At 46.6% G+C, this 22,942-nt stretch overlaps 1 protein-coding gene across 2 annotated transcripts; it reads right to left on the bottom strand.

Moving 5' to 3' along the window:
* Positions 1 to 831: 831 nt before the first annotated feature.
* Positions 832 to 16,156, bottom strand: gapdhs (glyceraldehyde-3-phosphate dehydrogenase, spermatogenic). 2 transcript variants are annotated; one of them, XM_030102154.1, is made up of 11 exons: positions 16,074 to 16,156; positions 9,219 to 9,278; positions 4,260 to 4,356; positions 3,150 to 3,256; positions 2,617 to 2,707; positions 2,403 to 2,521; positions 2,224 to 2,305; positions 1,947 to 2,098; positions 1,687 to 1,849; positions 1,401 to 1,498; positions 832 to 1,314 (listed from the first exon to the last, which is right to left on the bottom strand). In XM_030102154.1, exons 2-11 carry the CDS (start codon positions 9,245 to 9,247, stop codon positions 1,245 to 1,247), a joined length of 1,008 nt encoding a protein of 335 aa, XP_029958014.1. In that variant the 5' UTR covers positions 9,248 to 9,278; positions 16,074 to 16,156; the 3' UTR covers positions 832 to 1,244. The 2 variants fall into 2 exon arrangements, with proteins under 2 accessions (XP_029958014.1, XP_029958015.1); XM_030102155.1 differs by lacking the exon at positions 16,074 to 16,156 and adding an exon at positions 9,378 to 9,541.
* Positions 16,157 to 22,942: the final 6,786 nt, after the last annotated feature.

The raw sequence follows: 22,942 nt of genomic DNA, 5'->3' as shown, positions 1-22,942 counted from the left end.
ATTCAGCACTGTGTTATAACTAGTAGAGTGAAAAATAGGAATTTGGTGTCTAAATGTAGTTTTTTTTCAACTGATTATGAAGAAAGCAGGTTGTTGTAACTGATTTCTGCCTCATGATCTGAAGCTTTAAAATGCTGCATTTATTATATCATTTAGTCTTCCTCGAGTTAATCCTCAACACCAAACATCTTTTATTGGCCTCATTTTAAATCTTTTATATTTTCTCCTGTTTTAATCCCCTTTTATCTTCGAATCACTCTTCTTTTCTGATTCAGTTCTTTTTCTATGCTTTTAGTGTAATTCTGTTTCTCTTTGTGAAGCACTCTAAATTCCACTGTGAAAGAATGATGCTACACAAATAAATTCATGAAATATGCTTTCTATGTTTACTGTGTAAAGCACTTGAAATAATAGCATTGAAATAATCTCAAACTGATGAAATGATTGCTTTTTGAAGCTTGAATTTATAAATATGCTGTACGACTCCAGAAACTGGCCTCATTCCTCTGTGAACCTCAAGATGGTAACAATGCGTCCTGAAACACTTGGGCCTGCTCGGCTCGATGACGCAGCAGAAGCAGATCCTGGAACAGGAAGTTTCACCATCGTTGACCTTTAGCAACAACCGACGAGGAATCGTGAAATACTGGTACTGTGCACTGAAGTGGCACGATATAAATCTTTTGCGGTGAATTCTGAGCAACAATGAGCCTCCAAGAAGCAGTTTAACCTCTCAGCTCTTCAGTGGGCTGCATGGTGCTGCAGCGGGCTGAGTGTGTGTCGTGGGACAGTGACTCAAACATTTGAAACAGGACCAAGCAGGCGGTTGGGTTGAGGTTTTTCAAGTTTTATTTCTTTGTCTCAATGCTCTTCAGCAGAGTTACAGTAGGTCTGCCTCTCAGCTTCCTCCTTCCACCGATGATTTAGCCTTTGAAACACACCAACAGGGAGATGGATACAGTAGTTACCATAGTACTGAGCCATGACGACACATCTAAAGTGGCAGTGGGAGGTGGAGATGGGGGCACACGGACACAAATACTTTCACCAGCCGACTCGCCTCGACGCTTAAGGAAAGGAACAGATGAACTCAGAACACTCAAACACACGGCTGCTGCTGCCTACAAACACGTGTGATGCTATAACTCGGCTATGAGTGGGGGAATGTGTTTAAAAGAGAGAGGAGGGGGGGGGGGGGGGGGGGGGTGGTCCCTTTCCCGACCGGCGCTGTGGACAGGAAGCTCCTACTCCTTGGAGTGCATGTACAGCAGCAGGTCAGCCACACGGTTGCTGTAGCCGTACTCGTTATCATACCTGGAAGCAGAGGCAGAGGGGAAGAGGCCGTTAGTTTTCAGCCACTTTGTGGGACCTGAAAAAGAAAAGAAAGAAAAAAAACTCACCAGGAAATGAGTTTGACAAAGTTGTCGTTGAGGGAGATGCCAGCGCCGGCATCGAAGACGGAGGAGTGGGTGTCGCCGATGAAGTCAGAGGACACCACCTGCACGACAACAAACACACCTGTGGTCAGGCAATGCAGTGGACCAAAACACACACTGGTAATGACAGCAGTGGGTTCACACTGTTTTTTTCCCTTTGAAACAAGACTCATCAGGGTCAGGAGGAGGGTCTGGATCTAAACAGGCCAGAGTTCCAGAGGTGGGGGGAAGAACCACGCAGGGTCAATACCTGGTCCTCAGTGTAACCCAGGATCCCCTTCATGGGTCCCTCTGAGGCCGCCTTCACGGCTTTCTTGATCTCGGTGTAAGACGCAGGCTTGGACAGGCGGCATGTCAGGTCCACCACGGACACGTCGGCCACGGGCACCCTGAACGCCATGCCTGTCAGCTTGCTGGAGAGACGAGGAGAGAGCGCCACAGAAAACATTACACCTCTTCGCAGCACTTTTCGTGATGTGTGTTCATAAACAAAAGAGGAAGCGCGTTTACCCGTTGAGCTCGGGGATGACTTTGCCCACGGCCTTGGCGGCACCGGTGGAGGCGGGGATGATGTTCTGGCCGGCGCCGCGACCATCACGCCAGGCCTTGGCGCTGGGTCCATCCACTGTCTTCTGGGTGGCTGTGTATGCATGAACTGTAGTCTGCGGAGAGCAGAGATCCAGAAACTAGTAGTGGAACCGCGAACAGCTGGTTTGACATTACGACGTTGCTAAATCCCCTTTAACGTGCTAGTGCTGCATGCTTGATCGTGAAATCCCCATCTTACCATGAGAGCCTCCTCAATGCCGAAGTTATCGTGGATGACTTTGGCCAGAGGAGCCAGGCAGTTGGTGGTGCAGGAGGCATTGCTGTGAAAACAACAGGTTTCAGGGTTTTTTTGTTTTTGTAACATTTGGGGACATTTGATCCTTTGTTTTGGGTTTGAACTCCAGGTGAAAAGGTTACCTGACGATGGTCATGCTGCTGGGGTCGTACTTGTCCTCGTTGACTCCCATCACGAACATGGGGGCGTCGGGTGAGGGGGCGGACACCACCACACGCGAAGCGCCACCCTGAAGGTGAGCCTGCGATCGGGACAGAGGGACAAAACACGGTTTAGACGCTGATCTGTTTGTGTACGTGGCTCTGCGCACGCCCGTCTGTGTTTGTGTGTACATACGCCGGCCTTCTCGTTACTCAGGAACACTCCGGTGGATTCCACAACGTATTTGGCTCCAGCGGAGCCCCAGGGGATTTCAGCAGGGTTTTTACTGAGGGCAAGAAGAAATGATGCATGGATCATTACTCCAGCAAGCAAAGACAAATGAGAGCAACATCCTGCAAGAGGCAGAACCGAGTTCAGAGAAAGGGTGAAAAACGCTGCTGCTGCTGCTGTTTGTGTTGAAATATCCTGTGTTTTGTGCAGAACTGCTGTTAACACAAAGCGCTCAGGGAAGTGTTAACAGCCAGTACTGCATCATGAGGAGCTGAAACACCATTACTAATATCTCAAAGACAGCAGCTCATGCAAACAGCAGATGGGGGCGGGGGGCGTCAGCAGCAGAGCTGGAACTTGTACATAATAAAGCGAATAAATACACAACGCTGCTGGGAAATAAACTACATAACATTTATTCAATCGAAGTTTGTCCATCAACTGGCCTGACTGCAGAAATTGACATCAACAGATAGGTAAACGTTTGCCTCACTTACCACTGGTAGACGGAGATCTGGTTGCCGTCAACGATGAGCTTGCTGTCTGAGCAACTGACCTCGCCATGGTAACGACCATGGGTGGAGTCGTACTTGAACATATAGACCTGGAGGGACACAGAAGGATTGAAAACTATTCAGTTTGATACACATGTAAACCAGATTGCTTGAGGCCCCGTTTACCAGTGGAAACTGAAAACTTTTCATGCAGTAGAGGGGAAAAAAAAGCTACCTTACTGAAACACTGTTACTTCACATGATAACATCGCTGAAGTAAACAGTTGTGGAGACACACAAGGAAGATGGACTCATCACAGGGAATGTGTGTGTGTTCTTCACTCTTGAATTTAACAGCACTTCTCCAATAAAGTGAACATTCACTGCACCATTTCTAACTCACAGACATTGAGTTTACCAAATCAGCAAAGAAAGACTTTGAAGGAGTGTCAGTGTTTACAGCTTACGGCTTCGTTACATAAAAACAGCACCCACTAGTGGCCAAAGTGGGAAAACATCGTTTTCATCATCTCTGCTGTTTGCGTGTAAACAGACACTGTTTTCAAAATAGTGCAATGTGAAGGCAAAACCTTTCTGAAACGATGCAAAAACGATGCAGTTTCATGGGGAATGATGTGTAAACAGAGCCTAAGATGTGGATAACCTCAACTCAACCTGAATGTCCTGAAACAGACAGTACACTCTCTGCTGCTCAGCCACGCCACTGAAGGCAAACAGAAGCCGAGGGAAAACTCAATACACATTTTAGTGAATTCACTATTTATGTGATTTAGTGGCATTCACTGCCACGTGAAGGTTGGAATGGAGTCAAATCTCTAACCAAACGAATAAAGGCACAAACGCATTGAAGATTTTCATATAGAGGCAAGTATTCACAAAAAGATTAGTCAATGCACACAAAAATATAATCTGTACAAAAATATACATCTGTAGAACTCCACTTTATCGCCTTGACAATCACTACAATCCATTAGCAAGAATTGATTTTACCAAATGTTTTTAGCTGTAGAGTTAGCTTGAAGTCCAATCAATCATTTAATCTCATTTCAGAGCTGATGAGCCATGGCTACGCTCTCGTTCAGCAAGTCTCACCATGTACTGCAGGTCGATGAAGGGGTCGTTGATGGCCACGACTTTGATGCCCTTCTGAAGGCAGGCCCTCAGAACCAGACGGCCAATGCGGCCAAAACTGCAGAGACACACAAACACACACACAGATTAAATATAGACACTTTGGGAAACTTTCTCAGGAAATCAAACTACTCCCGGGACCAGGAATTACTCCCACTTGGTACAAGAGTACACACACATCACAAGTCACTCTTTACCCTCAAAAAATTGGTCAAACTGAAGCAATTCTTCCAGCAACTTGATACAACTCATTCTGTACAGGGAAATGGATCTAGTTTATATTAACTCTCATTAAATCTTTTATGGACAAATTTCATTTATTACAAGGAAAGGTAAGAAGTGAAGCTGCAGATGAAGGGCTGAATGAGACGTGCTGAACACCAAGTGATTGAGGGGAGTCCAACCGCAGCAGACGATGGCCATCTCTACAACATACGAAAGTTACGAATGTAACTACGGTTCTATGAATCCCGGATGACCGCCAGAGGCGGTGCTTAAAGCACTGGAATGTTCCCTTCGTGCATGCGTAGTTCAAGTATGTATACCAACAAAGTCACTCGTGACCCCTGGGTGACCCAGGAACTGCTTAAGTTCAGGGCTCCACCCACCAATCGTCTCCTACGGAATCTTCTAACGTGACCACGAGGATTCCGAGTGACAGAGCGCTCTGGCAGTCATCCGGGATTCATAGAACCGTAGTTACATTCGTAACTTTCGCTATATTTCATCCCTACTGACCACCAGAGCTTAAAACACTGGAATGACGTATGCCAACTTGGTCACGAGGAATCCCAGAGACCAATCCCACTGAAAAGTCTCTGCAGGGCCCAGTACCAACCGCAGTGGACGCGGAGGCACAATCGCCAACCTGTAGGACCTGGAAAAGGTGTCAGGCATCGTCACAACGGCGACAGCCCATAGCCCACCCAGGAGCACCCCCATCAGGGTGACCCATGGCGTGGACACCGCCCTGGTGGAGTGGCAATGCACACCCCCGGACAGAGGCCGCCCTGCGGCCTGATAGGAACGGCAAATGGTGTCCACAACCCAGTGGGACAGGCACTGCCTGGAAAGAGCAGAGCCCTGACTAGGGCCTCCGTAGTGGGCAACAAACTGGTCAGATGTCTGCACATCTGCCGCAGCATCCATGTAGCTTCTCAGAGCTCCGACTGGACACAAGAGCCCTGGCCGGCGCGGCGCCCGCCCCATCCGGGTGCCACCGGAGGCATGCCGGGCATATAGACAAAGCGCGCAGCCACACGCTACCCCATGGTAACGGCCAGCATAAACGCCATCTTACGCAACACATACTGCAGCTCTGCTGCTGCCAGAGGTGCAAAGGGAGGCTGACAAGCTCCCTAGCACCAGATGCAGATCCAAGGTGGGTGCCCGCGGCCTCCAGGGGGGGTAGGCCTCAAAGGCCCCCTGAGGAAAGCCCACACCAGAGTGTGGTCCCCAATTGCGCCGCCTGCCACCATGCATGGTGGGCTGGCCCGCCGCCAAATACACCCCCAGGGTGAACAGGGACTGGGCTACGTCCAAAGACTGCCAAAGTCCAGGACCACGGGGACTGGGCAGGGCACCGGGTCCTCCCCATGGCTGTTGCACCACCGTGCAACCAACCTTCACCACTATCAGACAGCCGCTGGTAGGGGGCACCCTAGCATCCGAGGCGGCTCGCCCAACAGGCTCCGAACAGCTGCTCAGCAGCGAGTCGGCCCCTCAGTCACCAGGCGTAAGACCGAGACGGTGAGGACGGGGGTGCCCCACGATATTAAGATTTCCCCCGCTTGCCCTGCATGTAAGCTTGCCCATGCACAGGTAAGACCAGCCAACCACAGACCTCGTTTACTAGTTGACAGCTGATGGCAGAGGGCGGTTGCAGAATCTGCACAAACGAGTTTGGTGGCAGTGAGTTCTCATAAATAAAACTGCATTTTTTTTTATTTTTTTTTTTTACATCCTTTTGTATTACGTTTTTATTTTTCTTAAAAATGCTTAACTTTCACTGAATCCATTGTAATATATCGTATTGATATCGAGATATCTGGCATGGATATCAACATATGAAATTTTGCCCATATCGTTCAGCCCTAACGTCCACCGAAGGACTTGCGGCCAAGAGTGCACAAGTGCCTTGTGGCCCAGAGGCCAGCAGCTCTCGGGGGGGTTAGGAGGAAAGTGGCCACCTCCTAAGCACCCCCTAGTGCACATATCCCCCATGGAGGCACCACCCCCCTGGTGGAGGATTCCAACAGGAGAGGGAGTCCGTCAGTGCATTGAGGCCCCTGCAGGCACACGACCTGCAGGCCAGCCAGACAGGACGCTAACCGTCCACAACGCCACTGGGAGGCCTGCCATTACCCGACGGGCCTGCCCACGAAGCCCGGCTGATGCTACACCCAGTAGGGGAATAGACACCCCGGCAGGCACCGCGGCCACCGCCCTAAGCTGGCCACGTAACACCACAAGCAGGGTCCGTACAAGCCCAGGAAAAGGCGACGCACGGCCATCACCAGATAGACGCTCCGGGCCGACATCAGAAGCGCGGCTCGATAGGACAAGACGGGGCCAGGGCGATAAGCTGCGGGAAGGGAGCGCACGCCACCCGCACAGCCGATGCAACAGCACCACGTCAGCAAAGCAGCGGAGCCACATCCGGGAGAGGGAGCGGCCGCATGGCGGGCCCCACTCCCCTCCATCTCACAAGACGGCACCTGCTGGGAATGAGGCAGGGGCGGATACAGCCGAACTGACCTCCACAGTGTCGGTCAGAGGGTCAGGAGACAAGGTTAGTGCAATACGCTGAAGAAGGGGGCATACACCACCCACACAGCCGGCACACGATGGCAAGGCCAACAAGGGGTAGCTGCACTACGCTCAGGGGAGGGAACGGTGGCACGGCAGCACCCTCTCCCTCCTGCCCCCTCGTCAGAGGTGCCCTGCTCCAAAGCAGGCACCAATAAGCTGGAAGAACACAATAGTGCTTCCACTGGCAGCGCCCAACCAAGACTCATCGTGAGGCGACTGCCACCGCGGGGTCCTACAGCAGGGGAAGCAGCACATGCGGCCCATAACTGAGAGCCAGCCAACACTAGCCCTACCGCAATCAGCAAAGATCATGCCGACAAGCCAAGCGAGGCGCGCCTGAACAGAGCTCTGTCCAGGAGGGGGACCAGCTGCTTAGCACTTAGCAGCCCCCTCCTCCATCAGCTGCCACAGTAGCACAACCCACCAGAGCGGGGGCACAGCGCAAATTACCGGGCTAGCAGCTCAGGGAGCCAACCCAGGCGTGTGCACGGCCCCATCCCAGTAGCATGTATGCCCACCGTTGGGGGGGGGGGGGGGGGGGGGGGCAGGGGCATGCGGACCTCAAATAACAGAGATACACCTCTGGCCTGCACACACAATGAAGACGCCAGAGAATGCTACGAGCGGAGAAGGAGCACGGAGGCTCCCTCTGCCTGCTAGCGGAGGCGTCCCCCGTCGGAGTGGGGGTGCATGTGATACCCAGAGCATGTCGTAGCTGGGGTATGCGGGGGCTGTGCCTTCCGCCCGCAACGCACATCACTGACTGGTCGCTCAGCCGAGACACGCGCTAGCGGCCGCATGCTATCACTGAGGCCACCGCAGAGGCAGAGGGAACAGCGGGCCCCGCCCGCCTGCTTGCAGCGGCATCACCTGCCTGAGCAGCTGATATGTAACAATCAGAAAGAACGCAGAGGCCGGTGGGAGAGGAGGCTGATCCCCCGACACACAACACACCTCACTGACTAGCCGCCTAGCCAAGCTAGCGCCATGCTCCGCGGCGGCGGGGGCACCCCACATGCAGTAGCGCCTCATCGGCGCACTCAGAAGCCTAGCCAGTGGCCTCGGCGAGCCCCGCGCATGGGGGCTTAATGCGGCTCCACAACAGTCAGAAGCACAGCATCACAACAGCCAAATCGCTTCCTGAAGCCAGGCGAGGAACGCGAGCAGCGTCCCTGCGCCCCAAGTTACCACCGACCACGCCGCACGGCCGCTGTCGTCATGTAAACAAGCCCGGGGGGAGCAGCCGCTCAACCCCATCACTCACCATGAGGAACAGTAGATTCAGCAGCCTCACTGTTTGCTGGAGGTATGAACAAATCTCTCACCACAGGCGACGCGCAGCGCCGCAGAATCAGATGAACGGGACCGCAACACGTCACAGCATGGAGGGCATAAAGCAGCTCCGACCTCGAAGGTCACAAGGCTCCCAGCTACGGTGCATCACGACGCCGTACAGGCTCGTCCCGTCAAGTGTACACGAACTGAACGCGAGAAGAAAATAGGAGACGATTGGTGGGTGGAGCCCTGAACTTAAGCAGTTCCTGGGTCACCCAGGGGTCACGAGTGACTTTGTTGGTATACATACTCGAACTACGCATGCGCGAAGGGAACATTCCAGTGCTTTAAGCACCGCCTCTGGCAGTCAGTAGGGATGAAATAGAACTGCACTGACAGGGTAAACTCGGAGCGTGAAACATGCGGCCTACAAAAGTGTTGAATCCACTCCACTGAAGAGTGACAGAAACGACCTGAACTGATGCCACACAGTGACAGCAATAGGAGACATGCAGTGGACGCTCAGAACTGGGGCTGGCTGATTATTCCAGTTTTGATCAGGATTTCAGTTTTGGCTTCTCAGGATCAAAAATAAATGGTGGCAATGCTCTCAGATTTATGAGGGTGGGAGTATGAAGGCTGCAGAGGGGAAACGTTGTGGCTGGTTGGAGAATTATTTTCTTTTTGTAGACATTTTGTCACATAATATGAACATTTTCAAAATGTACTTTTTTTGTCAACGGAACCAACAGAGAAACATTAGAGCTGTATAAACTGTGACGAGCTCAACAGGACTATACCATCCTGCAGTTACATTTGGTGTCATGAACTCACCCATTGATTCCAACTTGGAGGTCCGACATGACTGCTGTTGTTGCTGGAGTGTGGAGTTACCTGCGACAGATCAGAAAGAAAGAGTCATTAGAATCTGCTCCGTCGACATGCGCATCAGACACCAATGTCCTGCAGTTAGAAAGAGTAAGATTAACGTACACTGGCGAGTATGTGGTTAGAATCAGACAGCAGGAGTCAGATTCCGTCCCGTTCTTCTGACTAAAGATACAACGCTTAACGTGATCGTTTCTGCCTTTCTAAAATACACATTTATGGCCAGCATGTGGGAAGAAAAAGAAAGTTCAGACTGCGATGTCACCTCACAGGACGTTTTGAAGAGAAAACACCAAGGCAGTATGCCGGTGTTACATAACAAACTGAGACCAGTCGAAGGGTGTTCCTGTTTGTCGTTAGGACGGGGAGAAATACCAGCAGGTTCTCCTGACAGCAGGAGGGAGGAGGAGCACGTTCATGCTGGGAAAACAATGGGCTGAAGGGGGGAGGGAGGCTCAGTCGCAAACACAAACTTGTCCGATCGCCCGGCAGAAAGGAAGCCTGGCCACGACTCAACTATGTGACCTCTTTTCCCCTCTTTTCATCCACGTAGCTGCAGATATGGTCACACCTCCTCCAGTTCCTCTCTCTGGTATGATAACTGGTGTGTGTGTGTGTGTGTGAGCCAGGGCAGGTAGCATAAGTAAGGGTAACAGGGATTGTCCTTGGGACTAGTTGGTTGTCATTTTAGACTACTGTAATCTCCTAATCTGTTGTGTGTGTGTGTGTGTGTGTGTGTGTGTGTGTGTGTGTGAGTCTCAGTGGGAGGCATATAGGACAGGCTGTCGATCTGGTGAAATGCATTGTGGGTGCACTTTAAATAGACTAAAGGGGCACCAGATTAGAATAAATCATCTCTGTTTCTTTATCCCGTTCAGGTAAAACTGATGCGTCATTACAACACGAGGATGATCTGCTCCGATGGAAGATCCTCCTGTCAGTCCAAAACTTGTGTCTTATTAATATTTGGAGCACTTATGAGCTTTGTAAGTGCCTTTCTACCAAGGTAAAGCAGCCATTTTGTGCTCTGCTGCCAGCATCCATAATACAAGGTCACTAAAAGAGGAGAGAAGGGGGAGGAGGAGGAGAGGTGTGTGTGTGTGTGTGTGTGTGTGTGTGTGTGTGTGTGTGTCTACACAGTGTGACCATGCAGTTCTCACATTTCTCAATCATCCATTGTGCATTCACAAACCCTGCTGCTCTGGCCCTCTGCCCTTCCTGGTTTTCAACCTTGCATCCACTTCTAATCTATTTCACAGTTTGTCTGCCTGCTTGGCTCGCTCGCTCAGTTTTCTACACTCAGAGCAGTTACCCGGGGTTCCCAAAACAAAATGGCTGCTGACAAATGACTCGTTAAAGCGGGGGAGGTTAGTGTGTGTGTGTGTGTGTGTGTAAAGCAAAAGGAAAATGAGGTTCGATTAAGCAACGGCATGAAAGAGACGGGTCAAAAATCAGAAATCCACACCAGTTCATTCAACACGTGATGAGACAAGTGCTGAAGAGCAGCACAAGCATGCATGCACTTGGTAAGACACACCTGTCCAGTTTACAGCCTGGTGGGGGGAAATGGGCGTCAGTAAGAGAAAAGTAGGCTTGGAAGTTGCAGTTCAGAGGCTTCTGTGTTCTGAGAAGGAACAGAACCATTCTGTAAGGGTGTAATGGAGCAGCGTCACCTTTTTGGCAGATGTGAATTGCAGATCAACTCCACCGTTCAACAGGAGGGTTAAAGAGCTGTTTAAGGCCCCATTTATGCAACCTTTAAGAGAAAACACCCTTGTAGAATTTTCATTGGGATGACAAAGTTTTGAAAATGACGTTGATTTAAAGGGAAAAGGCAGAAATACTGAAAATGAAGAGGTTTGCATGTTGGGTCGCCAGTGGGTGCCGTTTGATTTTACTATGAAACTACGCTCACACATGCTGTGCTACAAGTTATTAATAATGGTGGACACATGGACATTCATGTGGGCAGATGACAGAGCTGAACTATGAAACTATAAAACTACGAAGTCACAGGAGAATGTGGACTGGGAGTCATGACACTCCGGAAGCCGCCATGATGGTACTGTCCAGAAACTCGCTCAGGTGCAGAACAACCACCGACGACGGAAATGCTGCACAGTATCTCCACTTTCTAGTCGAGGGTTTAATTGGTGCTGCACACCGTTCTTGTGTAAACAGACACCCAAAACACAATGAAAGTTTACTGTTCTCAATTGAAATGGTGCGCAAACAGAGTCTGAATGAGTGCAGACCCGACAGGGCTCATTAATGAATTCTTTATTTACACTGCATGTGAAAAAGACAAATGAGGAGTGAAGATTATTTAACCCAGTCGCTTTCAATGGAGGTTTATGAGTGCATAAGAGATCAATGTTGCATTAATACTCCACATGACAGCCACAGGTTGTTTCATAAGCGAAAGGCTTGCTACAAATAAACTTAACTGAAAATTTTTTTATACAGTTGGTTCTCTTCCAGTGATTTGATCCTTTTATCTTTTGTAATTCTTGCTGAAAGGTGGCCACACATTCAAGTCTGTGACCTGAAGCTACAGTGAACCAGAAAGAACCAGACAAGTGAAAGCTGGTATCAGTGTTTTATGTTAAAATTACTCGTATCACATCATTGATTATCAACTTTCTCTCAATCAAAAAGTAGTTGTGACAAATGTATTTTATGATGCGAAACAACCTGTGTTACTCTCCAATACTTATGGGAACTTAAAGTTTGTTTTAAAGCAAGCTATAAAAATTTGAAGTGAAGAAAAAGACATTTATTTGGGATTAGATTTCCATTTGTGCAATCAATTCTTTGCACAATAAAGAAACCTACCCTAAAATATATGTCACTCCTCTGAGTGTAGGTTTTTCCTGGTCTCCACCACAACCTCCGGCCGTTCTCAGGTCTAATTTGATATTCGGTGCACGCTCCATGACGGCACTCACACAGACGTGCCACGGCTCACAGAGGCTGTATTGTGCAGAGACGAGCAGGGAGGTGACCAGTAGCCTGCAGTCTGTTGACTACAATTAAAAAGGAGGCCAACATGCTAATCAAGTGGAGCGACGGCCTCGCAACTGCTTTTACTGTGTGCATGCAACAAGCAGCGAACATAAAGAGATAGTAAGGGACTTTCGGAATAGTTGATTAACTGAACAGCCAAGCAAGGCCAGACTGGATCCAGGAGAATCGCACATCTCCGCACCGCTTAATCCCTCACACACCCAAACTAACCATTGAAATTACAGCTTCAGCCCCCTCAGCCACTCTTTGTCTGTCTCGTTCTGGACATTCACACACACACACACACAACCCCCCCCCCATCTGAGCTGCGACCCAGTTTAATCAGTGGGGGTGCACAATAGAGTCGTCTTTTGAGTCGACTGTGGGGCGGATTACTGATAACTGTTGGACCAGAAGAGGACAAAGACAATAGCTGGACAAGAGATGGGAAAATCTAAAAGATGTGAGTGGAAACGCACGAGAATAAGAAGAGGTTTTACGTGAAATATCATCTCTTTAGATGTGAAGCATGATCGGTGATGAAATATGTCCTAAAATGCTTCTTTTTACGGTAAATGTCAACAGGACTGTTTGGAAAGTGCGTGGACTCACTAAAATCCCTTATATGGATGAGAGGAGGGGAGCACAGATGGTATCTGCTGTGCAACACTGAGGAGTTCACATCCTGTAAAACTGTCTCCATGTAGGATTGAAATGTAAAAAAAAAAAATAAAACTACGCTGAGACTTGCGTTTGCCTCAGCATGAGGATTTAATGGTGTGAATGAACCCAGTGACTCTGCTCCTACCCATCAGCCTCTCCTCTTTCGTCTGCCCTTCTTTCTGCGTCCCCAGCCGATTCAGACCTATTGGAAGCTTTCTGTTCCTCGGTCACGCCCTCTTTCTGCCAGTGCTTTTCCGCTGCAGTGGGCTGATTGGCCAAAAGCCAGACAGACTATCCAATTAGGTAATGTCTTCCCTACGTGCCCACTGCCTCGTGAATCGTATGAATTTAAACTCGTACACCGTATGTGCTACTGTAGGAACATTCTTACTGCTCATCCTTTATTTTCCTTTCTTGCAGCATATGACACCCCCTCTTTATGCTGCCCTCATGCAGTGTCACCTTGGGGCAAGAAACCGGTCAGTTAAATGTCCAACAGAGTCACATCAGCTGTCACACACGGGTGTATGCCCTGCTCGGCAAGGATGACCTCCAACAGTCAGACAGATTGATAAGAGATTAGAGGTTGCTGTCAGATTTTTCATGAAGAAAAGGGCTGGGTAACTGGTACAGAAAGGCTTTGTATTAAGAGCTAATAGGAACTCATTCAACCACAAACTCTGAGAAACATAGAGCAACTATCATGAATAATTAAAAAGGTGTGCTGTATCAAACTGCAGTGCAGTCAATATGAGGAAGAGAGAGGAAGACACACGCACGGCTTACATAGACCCTATGAGCCTGTGTCAGCATGTAGACGATGGAAATCTCTCACTAAAACTGGGATGTGCTTCTTGTTCCTCATGCTCTCCTGTACTGTATCAAAGTAATGCATTTGCTACTTGTTTCATAAAAAGTTTTCCATGGAAAAATGTATCCATCATATAATAAAGAAGCAAAACTGTTCTGCTATATGAGTAAGCCTCTTTCAAACCAAGGCTGACTGTCATTCCCCGCTTTCAGGTCTCATTTCCTTAAACTGGTGGCTGGGGAGTTCCTGAGTGCCGAGTCACTCTCGAGTTGAGTTTCCCTCACTTCTTAGACAAGATGGCTGGATGATGAAATGAAGGACCAAACATGCTCCTTTCACATGGGAAAGACAAGACCTGACTGAAGACTTTAGTCACCTGACAAATATGACTTTTAATAGAAGTGATTATCCACTAACAGGAGGATGCACTTTGTTAATCTGTGCAGTGATCCCCAGTGTCCTCTCCTGAAGTGTGCACAAGGCCTTCAGGATATTGTGCACGCCTCCAGCCAATGTCACAACCTCTTTTGAATATATCACAAGTGGTTTGTGTGCTTTGTCCACATCTCCATAGGTTATAGTCCGCACTCGGCCGCAAGAGCATGCTCTGTTACTAGTTGGCATTAGCTAATCTCATTGGCCAAAAGCTCCAGGCTCAGCATGTCAGCAACACTGCTGCTGACGTGTACATGACAGACATCTGGCTGGCACACTGATCTACAGCACTGCTGAAGACACACTCAAAATTAACAGGCTTTCAATGTTGGTGTGTTACATGGGCAAAGGAATAGCTTCATTATGGCACTATAAAATTGCTCATATTGTTGCCAAGTGATTATATATCAATCTAATAAAGTGGCATTTACAGAATGATACATAATGATTAAAACAAGTCCTGAAAGGCTATCAGAACACTGATTACTAACGTCCTCCAACACAGGACTTCTGAGCCTCTGAAGATGCTATAACAGGGTCATTTGATAGATTCAGCCAGCTGCAGTCAGAGTAATGAGGTCGGTCATTTCATCCAGGAACACGTTGTGACTGAGTGTTCTGTGTCAATGTGAACATGTTAATATATTAAGAGCTGGTCAGCATCATCATGGCTGCTCTGGGCCTGCTGTAACCTTCACCAGCTCCAGGATGACCTTCAACAACCGGGCCTGCCTTTTCATACCACACCTGCACCACATCAAGGGCGAAATCACGTCTTTCATTTACTAATATAAGATTTCTGCTGCAATACAATTACAATCTATAAATAAAAAGCATTAAAATGATGATGTAATACCTTGCGGATTTAACTTTTAAACCGTTTATATTATTTTCCGCACTGCATTGATGATTTTTTCAAGAGTCAAGTCGACTTGTTCCGCTATTTATCCGTGTAGGGGGGCTCGATAAATCCGGTATTAACGGAAAGTGCGTTGCGTAAAGGGCCTGTAAAAATCCGCATCAACAGGTCTGTCCTGTGAAAGCAAACTGCGGCACAATCATGCGACATTCCGCAGCCTCTCTGTCCTCCCAGTACCAGAGAGACACTTGGAGCTAAAATAAATGGAATTGACGGTATTAACCCCCTCCTCCGGCGACAGCATCAGCGCGGCCTGCAGTTTCCGCAAAACTTCATGAGGGGGATGGGTCGACGCACGTAGCTTCCTCTCTGTGCACCCATTCATTCCGTTTAATGACGGTGCTGCAGGAAATCCGCCAGGAACACGACAAAACTGCTGTTTTCTCTCACTAAAAACAGTTTTCCTCTCATATTCCAGGCACTTTTTTGCGCACTGCTCCGTCTTCACGGGTTACGTAACGTAGATTCATTTCCGCAGATGCAGCGGGGGGATGTCACGTTATCTCACAATTTGGGTTCAGGCGAATGACTGGAGCGTGCTGAAAAAGGACGATTTTTACGACGTAGATTTGTCACGATTCGATGTAGTTCTCGTTGATTACATTTTGGTTCAAACTAAAAGAAATGATGCAACAAAGCGACTCGTGCGGAAGAAATTCGAGCCAGCCTCCTTCGTGACAGCCAGGCCGTGGCCGCATCCCCTCCCATCTCTCTTCCTGTATGATTAACAATGTGCATAAAGCAAAGAAGCTGCTTAAACACGTACATATTATCACTCCCTCCTTCTGTACGCCATTTTAAACGACTTATTGATACAAATCTGTACGGTATGTTCTAGGACAGACAGGCTAAAAGTTGAAACTATGAAGACGTGAGTGTATTTAGCCCTCTTCTCTTGGGGAATTGTTGTAATTTAGACTTTCCGTGGGCCTACAAATGAAGTGATGGAGGCGGTGCGGCCGCTTACCTCTCGGCTGATGCTTCTTCAGTCTGTGTGCGCAGTTTGCAGTGCCGCCTTCCGCTTTTATACCGGACACGTGCCTCGGGAGGGGCCTGGTCGCCCTGGTGATGTGACGTCACGTCATCCTCCTCCGCTAGGATCCATTCGGAACGAGAGAGTAGTCACGGCCGCTCAGCGGCTGCCATGGCAACCAGGGCGATGGAACACCGGCCCGGTTTTCGTCTATTTTACACGAATTACTCACAGTGCAGATATGAAGACTGGTGAATAAAAACATTCCAACTGCAGGGGGGAAAAGAAAAGAAGAGGGGAAAAAACGAATAGACAGGATGTGGGTGACGAAAAAACACGTGCTTTGTCATCATCAGATTCGCGGTCTCAATCAACACTTTATGACTATGTGGCACTGGTACTGCATGAGCCATGTTTTATTGCCCTGCATCTGGTGTGCATTGATCTGTAAAGGACTGCAGAGTGGATGCGGGGGGAGTGGTATATATACATGCAGTGTGTGTCCTGGATGGATGGATGCAGCAGTGTTATGCAAGAAGTCATGGAACGAACATGTCACGTTTCCATGGAGAATGGCTGTTCTGCTGCAGCACTGGATTCATGAAATACAAGTGTACATGCATTCATTCACGGCATTATGAGTTTCTAGAAAGACCCAGATGTCATTTCATTTTCTCCTCCCCTCCCCTCCTTCCTCATGTCTCAGCACGTGTCAGACTGAGTAACAAGCGTACGTGAGGCCAGATGCGTGCAGCAGTGTAACATGGGAAAACCCTGCAGTGCAGTGCAAGAGGAAGGACAGCATGAACCAATATACTGCTATTACTCCCCGGTGTTTCATGACCCCAGAGAGCAGCATCTGATGACCACAGCAGCTCTTTCTTTCCTTCTGTCTGTCTGTCATTCCTGTCCTTCTCTATCTATCTATCTATCTATCTATCTATCTATCTACTAAAGTATTTTAGTGTACTTAAAATGTAAGATAAATAAATAAATAAATAGTATTTAAACAGATTGGATTTTTCAAGACATAGAAACGATTTCAGTCACATTCAAGTTCAGGTCATGGTTATTGTGGATAAGCAACGTCTTATGATTATCATTAATTTTTTTAATCATATGAACACTATTCTCAATTACTTTTATGAAGAGGATTAAAGCTTTCCCAGAGTTGGTGGACTGTGATTTTTATGAGTTCTACCTCTTCAGATTTCTGTAAGCACCAGCGCCACCCAGATTACTGTAAATCTCTGAACCACAAATTACCTACACTATGGCGCCATCTTCTGGAAAATCTACAATCCTGCATTCTAAAATCCATCCATCCATCCATCCATCCATCCATCCATCCATCCATCCATCCGTCCATCCATCCATTTTGGATAGTTACAGCTTCATCTAACATGGCACTATTTGGGTTGTGAATGACTGACAGTGGTGTGCACTCCTTAAATGCATGATTTTGACACTTCATTGCTTGTTTTAGTGTGCATACCCCTTGGGGACTTAAAGGTATGCCAGGGGATAAGTGAGATTAAAAAAAAAAGAAGTTTTCAAAATCCAACAATAAAAAAAATCATTTATAGAATATATTCATTAAATAATTCTTAAATATGAATAGAAGGCCATCAACTGAATTTCATATCAGGTAAGCTCTTCCATTTTATGACCATAAACCATGATAGTTGACTCAACCTGGCATGTTCCACATGTTCAGAATTAAAGTTAGTTCACAACTCCAGATGCTTCTCTGTTATAATCCCAAAAGAGGGCACTTTAAGTTGATGATTACTTGGATGGTTAGAAATCTTTTTTAGAATTGAGTCTTTATTTGTTGTAGTTTTAAATTATTTTCCCAAATAGTTCAGGACACACCCACCACAAATGAGCAATATATTGCAGTCATAACATTTACCACACCAGAAACTGTTGACATAGAGCTGTATTTTAATTCTTTATCTCTTTTTTCAACAAAAAAATGCTTTGCCTTGATTAGAGGGTACCTGAATGAAAGAAAAAAGGTTCACAGGGGGAACCTCACTGGAAAAGGTGCAGAATCACTGCTTTAATGTCTTTCTTTTATTTCTTTGTAAGGCACTGTGAATGACTCTGGGGCCTCTATGATTACATTTGCCCTCCTCTTGGCCTTGCCTTAACCATGACACCACCATATGGCCCAACTGGCTTTTACCATATTTCCACCAAAGAAATGAGTCCACCTAAAGTCAACATGTTATTTCAGACAGTTCAACTTGTGTTTTTTTTTAATTCAGATAAAATAAGATACTTTCGATAAGCAAATAAACCTGATTTACGCGTGTTCTACCCAAAGCAGTATAAATGCAAAAATCAATTAATATTTCACTGAACTTAAGGCTCAGTATTGTTGTTTTTTTCTTTTCTTTTTTATAATAACCCATCAAACACATCAGATAAAACACAGTTCAGGTTAGTGCAGTGCCAGAAGGCTCATAAACCAAAGCGGTTGTCAGGATCCCGTCTGTTTCCCTGCCTGTGTCAGTGTTTGTCCTGCATGTCTGCTGCTCCTGTACCTGCGTGCCTCAGTCAGTCCCAGTGTTTCCTGTTTGTCAGTAGTCTTTCCGCCATGTGCGCGTTAGCCTCGTGTGCTGTACCTGTGTGTTCACTGTTGGAACTCTTGCTGTGGCTCATCTTTCTTGTGCTGTCTGTTGTCCTGCACTTTGTCTGCAGCCTTGTGTGTTTTCGTTTTCACTCATTAAACCCTTCAGAACTCCACCCTTGTGTCCGTCTGCACTTGGCTCCACCATGGTCGAGACAACAGCATGCAAGAGCAAACCACCAAGCGAAATGGTAAATATTTAATTGAAGACATTTTTAAACACATTTCTTGAGAGAGAGCACTGAGACTCAAACTGAGATATCATTGATGCAGCCATGGAAGACAGCTGCCTAAACCAGCCTCAAAGTCATGCTGTCAGGAGGAGTTTGTAGAAACATGCATAACACAACAGCGGCAGGAGCAGGTTTTTGGACATTTCACGGTATTTTGAGCCAGAAGGTTTTATTAAAACTGGCTTTATGTTGCAGTCGTAGTCGTTCTGTGCTAATTGTTTGGTCTTGTGAAAACATGAACACTTTCATCATGGAAAACAGACTTCAGGTGACCTGTGAAACCAAATAATGTAAACATCATTTTCAACGTCGATGCCCAAACTTCCCCTGGAGGAAGTGTCTGGGGACGGGGAAGTTTGGGCATCCCTGCTGAGACTGCTGCCCCCGCGACCCGGCCCCGGATAAGCGGTAGAAAATGGATGGATGGATGGATGGATGGATGGATGGATGGATGGACGCTAGTCACCAACTTGATGGATTCAGTCTTAATTTGCTTGTCTTTTGTCTCCTCACTTGTTCAGATTGACTGATTTTTCTGCTTCCTTGTCACCATCATCACAAACTGTGCATCATATGTTGATAAGCTTTGGGAGACTCTCGTCCACAAGTCTACGACCATCAAGCACCAACAATAAAATCCATCTGGGGTCATCCACGCCTGTGAATTTGTCTTAATGTTTATGAGTCAGGGTTCAAAATGTACTTTATTCTCTCACTTTCTTTCCTGGACATCGGCTTTTTCATAGGCTGAAAAAGATTTACTGTGAAACAGGAGAATAATTTATCCCATTAGTTAGAGGACATACTGGAGTATGTCCACTAGATGGCGCACTTCCCTTTGTAATAGTGCAGTGATGAAGGTCAGCGTCATGTCCACTCAGGTGAATATGAAACGCTGACCTAACGAAAGTTCAAGATGAAAGCAAAATTCAGAAACATATACTGGTGAGCTGTAACTGAAAACTGTGTGTATTTAATGAATCTATACTAAAGAAGGACTTTGAATAAGAATCACACACTAAAATGTTATGGGAAAAGCACAGCAGCTTCATTGTTATTCTATAGGTGAACCTGATTTGACAGTGTTGATGGCAGGACCCAAATGTATGTAGTGATGGCTACAAAACTGATGAAAAAAAGAAAAAAAAAAAAGAATTTCCAAATTAAATAGTGTCAGTCAACACGCATGTGTTGGATATTTCAGACTTTCATTCAGCTGCGTAGGGCTTCCAGTGATTACATTATGTTACATCTGGCCTTCGAATCACAGATTCAGATGGTCACTAAAACATGATCCCAGCTACCAGAAAAGGGCAGGACCTGAGAATATTCCGGAGGAAGGCTCAGGAACAACCAGGATACACCTGGCAGACCCCCTTGAAAGAGATAGAAAAAAAAAGATTTTTTAAATGTTTAGACTACAAACTGTAACAAAACTTTTTATCTCCCTACATTTTTGTAAAGCGTGTGATTGTACCATACACTCTCAGTATTAATATCAGTTTGAACATTGTTTTTACCATCTGCAACAGTGCCAGACAAGAGCAACACTTCTGTATCACTGTCACTGATTGCCTCTTTCAAATTCAAGTTTATTTCATTTACTTTCATTGCATAAACAGTTCCACAGACTGCACATGTGTGAGTAGGTGGAGAATAACAGCAGCCTATGACTTCCAGACCATATTCTCCTTGAACGAGTACAGTTTCATTGCAAAGACCAACAACAGCACCCACTAGTGATCCCACATGAAAATGACACTGTGTCGTCCTTTCTTCCATTTCAGCGAAAACGAATATCGTTTTCAGTGAACGTGAACATTTTCTGACACGCAGAAACAGAGCGATCGGTTTTAAGTGACATTCACAGCTTGGCGTGGCACATTCAGCCCGCTGTCATGAATTCATCTCTTCCTGTCCTCAACACGTCGTAGATCACATTCAGCAGAGGGAGAGCACCTGTGCAGCAGGACCGGCTCTTTACTGGGATTTAAACTTCCCTGTCTAAACTGTCAGCTGAACCGAGCCACCAGCCAAATGACAAATCTTTCATATACACCTCCTACGAGTAGTTAACAGGAAATTTCGGTCTGAGCCGAGGTGTGTGGGTGTGTGCGTGTGCGGATGTGAACATGCGAGCGATCGGGCCTTCCTTCATACACAACTCTGCAAAAACAAACCATTTGTCATGTTGAGATTTGAAAATAATTTCCATATGCTGCAGCCATGTTGGGGCTTTAATAGCCGGAGCATTATGCCTAATTTTCACGTTTACATTACTGCACGTATGATTATATCTCATATAGTTTTCCTTCCCATTTTCAGCCCACTGAAAGTGATTTAAGACAACGCTAATGTTGTGAAGCTTGAACAGTTCAACACACCGAGCCCACGGTGCCATTAAAACAACCTCCTCACCCCCTCAGGCAAAGAGCTAGCTCTCTCTGATAATATTTTCATAAGCTGTGAATTATAAGTGTTTAAAAGGGCACTAATCGCAGGGTTGCTCTCATGCCAAGAGCTGCTTAGCATCAGTAAACCACAGTCTGGAGGGGGCCTGGTCTCAGCCCGCGGTGAAGCATTCATCACAACAATTATTTTTTATGGCATATCTGCCTGTGGAAAATGAAAGGAAGTGGCAGGAAGCATTGGCGATGAAATACAGAAATCTATAGTCAGACCTGAATCCTCAGTGTTGCTTTAATGTAGCGTGCCCTCGGAGCTACTGCGCTTCCAGAATATTCCAAACTTTCTGGCAACATAAAGCAGCTCAGGCCGAACCGTAGGAGAGACTGCTTCAAGGTGAAACGGCTGCTGGCTCCGATCTTAACTCACGTTGAGCAAATCCACATGGGAAATGACTGATTCTCCTCTGTGAATATCAGCTTGGAATCCGTGTTTGACCCTTCAGAGGAGCGACCAAACACACACAAGAGAGCGTGAGCTCAGGAAACATCTCGAGCAAAAGCCTGATCAGACGAGGCAGAAAACAAAAAGGACAAAAAAACAAAATCTGACTTTACGTGAAGAGGTGTTCCTTCCTCCAGGTCTTTTAATCTACTTTAATCTTTTTTTCAACATATAAAGGAAAGCTCTGATAGAAACGTGTTAAACTAAAATTGTACTTGAGCGTGCACCAGAACATGCAAACTCCACACAGAAAGACCCTGACTTTTATTTGAACCTCTGAGCATCACTGTGATTCAGGAGAGCTAACCACTGCTCCACCGTGCAGCGATCAATGCTTTATGTGTGTTTGAATGATTCCCTGCCTTCTCCGGTCAGCGTTGAGGTGAAAGGGTTAACTAAAAATATCTAGAATGAATAAACAATGAAAAAAATGGTACACATAGTGCATGTTTTCAAATATATGCAAACAATACCGTTTTGTTATGGCAGCGGTGTTGTGGCATGTAGCCAATCGCTTAAACCAGGGTTGTAAAACATAAGGCCCGTGGACCAAAATCAGCACGTAATAGGCCACATTGAAAATACAGACATTTACATCATGTATACTCTGCACCACAATAAAGAAAAACTTTAAAGTTTAAATTTGAAGGTTGTTGTGGTACTATCTTACAGCTGTAGCCCATTCAGGATGAAGGTGAACTGCATTCAGACCCTGAACTAAAATGTGTTTCGCACCCCAGTTAAAACAAATCAGCAAATGTAAGTAAATCAAATCATTTGTATCTCAAAAAAGATGAGTTGTGTGTTTTCCAGTATAATGCTTCTCAGCATATTTACCATGTGGACATAACACGTCAGGGTGTTTCAAGCTGAATGTCTGCTGTTTAGTATTCAATAAATGCAATAAGAATGTTTACTTGTAGTAATCACGCTGTTAATGATTACTTCTCTTCATCAAAAACGGCTCTTAACATTTTATTTTGCGTAATTTGTTATCTCGAATGTGCATGTATTTAACTTTATAACCTGGAACGTGTTCAATTGATGGCGATAAATTGTTATGCTACATGTAGAAATCATTC

This window comes from Salarias fasciatus, chromosome 11 (assembly GCF_902148845.1).
Source record: "Salarias fasciatus chromosome 11, fSalaFa1.1, whole genome shotgun sequence".
Taxonomy (NCBI): Eukaryota; Metazoa; Chordata; class Actinopteri; order Blenniiformes; family Blenniidae; genus Salarias; species Salarias fasciatus.
This window is presented reverse-complemented; position numbering and strand designations above follow the sequence as displayed.